Source organism: Chrysochloris asiatica, unplaced genomic scaffold (genome assembly GCF_000296735.1).
Source record: "Chrysochloris asiatica unplaced genomic scaffold, ChrAsi1.0 scaffold00009, whole genome shotgun sequence".
Lineage (NCBI taxonomy): Eukaryota > Metazoa > Chordata > Mammalia > Afrosoricida > Chrysochloridae > Chrysochloris > Chrysochloris asiatica.
Genome location: NW_006408527.1, coordinates 10473430 through 10479104, shown reverse-complemented (window position 1 = coordinate 10479104; position 5675 = coordinate 10473430). Strand labels below are relative to the sequence as shown.

Here is a 5675-nt window from a genome sequence, read left to right as displayed (position 1 = left end):
AAAAAAAAAATGTAGATTTTTGTCCAAGGAAACTATGAGCCCACCTAAAATTCCAGGGGTTCTAGTCCTGGCAGTTATCTTTTTAAACACAATTTCAAAAGTCTTTGAACACCCTAATGGAGCACAATTCTACTGTGGTACATATACCATCATTATAGGTAGGAGTCCACATGAATTAAACTGGGGTTCTGTTTAGGCAACTAAGAATGTGTACTGCTGCCTGCTTGGGTCATTGGCCCACCCTTGGACTAATCAGTATGTCCAGTGGTATTAGATACTCTAATTGACCTCCTGTAACACACATCCATCCCCGAAACTTGATTACGGAGCTATCCCAACCCAAAACTCCTGATGGAGATTGAGTTGGAGTAGTTCCCTCAAGAGATGCTGAGTCAACCAAACAGGAAAAAAATTAAAAGCTCCTTAGGCCATTTATATATTTTTTTATTTGTGTGAGCTCTGTATATTACGGATTTAGAATATTCAGGTTGTGTCTGTCTGGTACATTGCTTACCACTTTTCTTTTACCTTTATGTTGCTGTTGTTAAATACTATAGGGTTGGTTCTGACTCATAGTAATCCTGTTTAGGATTTCTGAGGAGCAGCTGGTATGTTTGAACTGCCAACCTTATGGTTCACAGCCCAATGCTGATTATATAGTGCTACACCATAAGTCCTTTAGTGATGCTTTTATAGTTATTGTTTTGATGTACTAGAATTTTACATTTTTATATTATCAAGTATTCTTTGCCTTTATAATTTTTTGTTTTTTTTACTAGAAAGTTATCTGATAAATATTTACCTACATTACCCTCTTTTTCTAATTGAATTATTTTTTATGTCAGTAAGAAATTGCATTCTACTACATATCATAACAAAAGCCCAGGGCCGGTTTGGTGGATTCATTGCATCCTCAAGAAGTCAAGTTCATTCCCCTTTTAGGTGCTTCTGCCCTTAATAAGTAACCTTCCCCTCAAGCTCACACAATAACAGCTGCAATTCTAGACATCGCATTGTAATTCCACTTAGGATGAAAAGAGATGGGCAAAACGTAAAAGCTGCATCCCACCTAAATTCATCTATTTATCAGGAAATCAGTATCTTTCCTGAAAACCCATTTGTTAAACTTACAAAGGGCATGAATAATACTATCAGCCACAATTTTCCACCTAGCTTTTTTTTTTTTTCCAATATATGAAAACAGGGAACTAATTATTTTTCCAATTAGCAAATCAAATTTCCCAGCATTTTTATTGAATAAGCCATCCTTTCTTTACTAATGGAGCATTTCTGAGAAGTGGCTGATGAGTTTGAACTGTTGACCTTGCAACTCAAACCAACCTTATAGTCCACTTCTTATCCTACAGTGCCACCCCAGGACTCCACAGGGAAGCCGTATACAGGGTCACTATGAGTCATAACTGACTTGATGGTTATTACTAACAATGCTAGTAATGATACAGTGCTGTCTTATAGACAAACTTTCCCCAGATAACAACTACAAACTTTGCATAAAATATTGAAAACAACTTTTGAACGTAATGAACATTGACCAAAAGCAGATGGAAATTGAAAGATAATGACAACTGAAAGAAGGAAATGACATTAGGTGAGTTTCCCAATTTTTAGCTTCATGCCGAAGGATGGGTCCCAATCACTGCCATATTTTATGTAGAAACCTAGACTCTTATTAGCTTAAAAATCCAGAAGGGAGAGTTTGGGATTACTATGGCAGCTGAAGGAGACATGGTGTGGCACTACAAAATAAACACTGGACTGCTAACTGTAAAGTTAGTGGTTCAAACCCACCAGTCGCTCCTTGGAAATTCTATACAGGATTGCCTGGAGTCAAAACTGACTCAGTGTCTCTCACAACAACAACAATGGCAGCTGAAGAGTAAAGGGAACATCCTGGAAAGGAGAGCGCCACAGTGAGGGAACAATAAATTTTAAACATAAACTACCCAAATCTCTAATTGACACCTGAATTATTCATGGATCGTGTAGGCATCAAGCAGCACAGGTAAGATTCAAATAATTGAACAGAGATTTCAGCTGGGGCCTACTGCAAAAAGACACAGAATTTCCAGCAAAGTAATTACTCACTAAAACAAAAGAAAAAAAAAAAAGCAACATTCTTTGAAAGCATATGGCAGAATCCAGAGACTCAACCATGCAGCGTTTGCAATAACCAGAATACAATCCAGTTACTAGACATACAACGAGTAAGAAATATGGTGCATACTCAGGAGGAAAGACAATTAATTGAGACTAATCTTGAAGTGATTCATATTTTAGAATTAGAGGATCAAGATGTTAAAGCAGTTTTTATAACAATGCTCACCAAATGGCCCAAGGTCTCAGTCCACTTCTACTTCCTCCTCTTAGGAAGGGTATGAAACGTAAACTTTGCTTCTTTGACATATGCCTTTATGTCCTTCAAACGACAGAAGTGAGAATTAATCATCAGATGAAAGTAAATGCATTAGAGTCCCAGGACTGCTGTGTCAAAGTACCACAAACTGAGTGACTTAAGTCAACAAAAATTTATTCTCTCAAAGTTCTAGAGACTCTAAGTAGGAAATCAAGGTACCAGCAGAGCCATATTCCCTCTGAAGAAATCCTTTCTTGTATCTTCCTAGCTTCTGGTGGTTGCTAGTAATCCTTGAAATTCCTGGTCTTGAAACAACATGACTCCAACCTTTGTCTCCATTTTAACATGACATTTTCCTGTTGAGTGTCTATGTATCTATATGTATGTATTCACCTGCTCTTCTTGGATATAGTCAGTTGTAATTAATTTTCACCTTAATCCAATATGACTTCATCCTAATTTAGCTGATTATATCTGCAAAGACCCTGTTTCCAAATAAAATCACATTCTGAGGTTCTAGGTGGACATTGGATCGAAAGGTCAGTTTGGATTGCAAGGTTTACAGTCAAACTCACCAGCTGCTCCTTAGAAACCCTACACATTGAGTTGGAACCAATTTATTAGCACTTAACAACAACAACAACTATTCAACCCATTAAAGTAAGAAAAGTGCTTAAAGGAGAAAAGCAGGAGTCCTGGTGTGGTGCTACAGTTTAGTGCATGGACCATAAACACACGATTGGTGGTTCAAGCTCACCAGTCGCTCCTTGGAAATCCTATACAGGATTACCATGGGTGGGAACCGACTCAACGGCACTTAACAACAACAAGAGATAGGAGTTTTCATCCCCTATGTGTAGAAGGTAAAACATAACCTTTCAGTTACCAATGACAGATCACTGAGTTGGCAGAAGGCTCTTGACAAACCTATAGATCCCCAGTTCCCTTGGGTTAAAAGTGGAAGGGCTGGCAGCTGCACAGTTACATGGCTCTTTTGTCACCCAGCTTATTTATACCCTTACTAAAAAATGTAACTAATCCTTCTTTGATAGAGGCTGCATTGCAGCCCACCCTAGATTCTGTAAGGGGAGTTTCTTCAATATAGTAATAATTTTTTTTCTTTCAGCAATTCAACACAGCAAGACAATCTCGATAGGGAATAGAGAGAAACTAAAACTCAATGGGGTAAGAGGACTCTGTAAGAGTCACAAATTCTGCTACAGACAGAGGAAAGATCAGTTCTGTCTGAAGCTGAAAGGGGTCACTTTGCTAACCCACTTCTTTAATCTATTATTTAGGGAAAATAGCTAATCCACTGATTGCTTCCTATTCTGCAAGCAAGTTTGCTCTGGATGGGTTCTTCTCTTCCATCAGGACAGAATATTCAGTGACCAAAGTCAATGTGTCAATCACTCTATGTGTCCTTGGTCTCATAAACACAGGTAATGTCAAGATATTGGAGTTAATGATCAGAATATGAATTGCCACTTTTACTACTGTGGGTAAAGGGTGTTGAACTCTGTGACTCATGGATAGTGGACTAGCAATATATGAGAGAAAGCACTAGTCCTCTCAATTAAGGACTTCTATCACCAGTGAAACTTCTGACCACTGTTTGACTCTCCTTTCCGTACTGACCACATTGTATGCTAGGTGAAACCACACTAACCACTTACATCTTCTTAGGCCTTTGTGGTCACTAAATGGCCATTACTTTTCTATGTGAGACTTTCCAAGTACAAGGTTGTCTTTTGTTTAGCCAACTCACCATTAATAGACATAGCAATACCAGGAGCCCCTTGGTATGATGCACTGACACTACACAGCACAATTTTTGTGTATTCCTGTCAAAAATGCATAATCTCACTCCAATCATAACAGAATATTGGGCATACCCAAATTGAGGGACATACTACCAAACAATTGATTCATAATCTTCAAAAGTGTCAAGGCCATGAGAGACAAGAAAATTATCACTGATTGGGGGAGACAAAGGAGAAATAACTAAATAAAATTTTGGATAGGATCCTAGGGCAGAAAAAAAGACATTGGTGAAAAAGCAAGGTTTATTTTTTGGTTATTTTACCTGTTTTTGGTAACTACACAAGGGTTATGTATGATACTCATACTAGGGGAAGGAAGGTGAGGGGTATAAGGAAACACTTTGTACAATTTTTGTAACTTTTCTGTAAATCCAAATACAAGTTTACCTAAAACATGCAGCAGGTACTGACTGTAAGAAAACTTCATTTAAACAGTAGCTGAGTAGTAGCAAAAGAAATGAAAAATAAGACAGAGACACAAGAGAGAGATAAGAAAGGGATGGAGAGAGAGAGAACATGAAATTTTGAAAGAATAAAGACGGAAATAATAGAGTTACCTTCTAAATGAAAGTGACCAGTGTTGACAAAGGATCAAAAGCCTGGATTCTTATCCATCTCTTCCTTTTATAAGTTGTAAGTCATTATCACTAGGCACTCTGGTTTTACACACTGACTTTTCCCATTAGCTACTGGTTCAGCATGTAACTTCTACCCTCACTCAGTCTGGTCCCTCACATCCCTCATCAAAGAGAGCATGATTCAAATCCCCCCAATGAATCACTTGTAACTCAACTAGTAAATCTTCATCCAGGAAGACTGAGCCTATATTATCCCTGTGGCCTCTCTTTGACCCACAGGCCCTAAACATACCAAGTCTTCTCTATGTATTCCCAACAATGATGAGCAGAAACTGGCAAAAGTTCCCTAGTAGCTAAGCTGTTGCTATCTGCAAACCTTCCATTATACAGACTATGTTTGTTTTTGATAACCCTACTCTTCCTTTGTCATTCTACAGAAACAGCCATGAAGGCAATTTCTGGAATACTTGATATAGTCCCAGCTCCAAAGGACCAATGTGCCCTGGAGATCATCAAAGGAGGAGTCCTGCGTCAAGATGAAGTATATTATAACCGTTCACCCTGGATTGCTCTCCTGCTTGGAAATCCAGGGAGGAAGCTCTTGGAATTTCTCTCCTTAAGGAGTTATAATTTGGACAAATTTATAAATAACTAGAACTCCCTTAATTTTAGATAGGGGGCTTGGGACTGTTCTGCCTGATACTTATCTGAGCTACATCCACCCACAAAGCCTATTCCAGAGGGATGAACAGAATATCCTTAAAGATTTGCAAATCACAGGTCACATCTCACAATTTGAAGGGGTTCTTCTAACAGTTGCACAATGGAAGTTTGATTATAATAAATTCCAAGAATCACGGCAGGCTGCGGTGCTATAGTAACCACCATTGGTTAGTAGTC

At 38.4% G+C, this 5675-nt stretch overlaps 1 protein-coding gene across 1 annotated transcript in view; it reads left to right on the top strand.

Moving 5' to 3' along the window:
• Positions 1 to 5430, top strand: part of HSD11B1 (hydroxysteroid (11-beta) dehydrogenase 1) — a 75293-nt gene extending 69863 nt beyond the window's left edge. Inside the window, exons 5-6 of the mRNA XM_006834046.1 lie at positions 3673 to 3816; positions 5213 to 5430. Coding sequence (XP_006834109.1) covers positions 3673 to 3816; positions 5213 to 5430 — 362 coding nt within the window. The remainder of the gene's footprint in view (positions 1 to 3672; positions 3817 to 5212) is intronic.
• Positions 5431 to 5675: the final 245 nt, after the last annotated feature.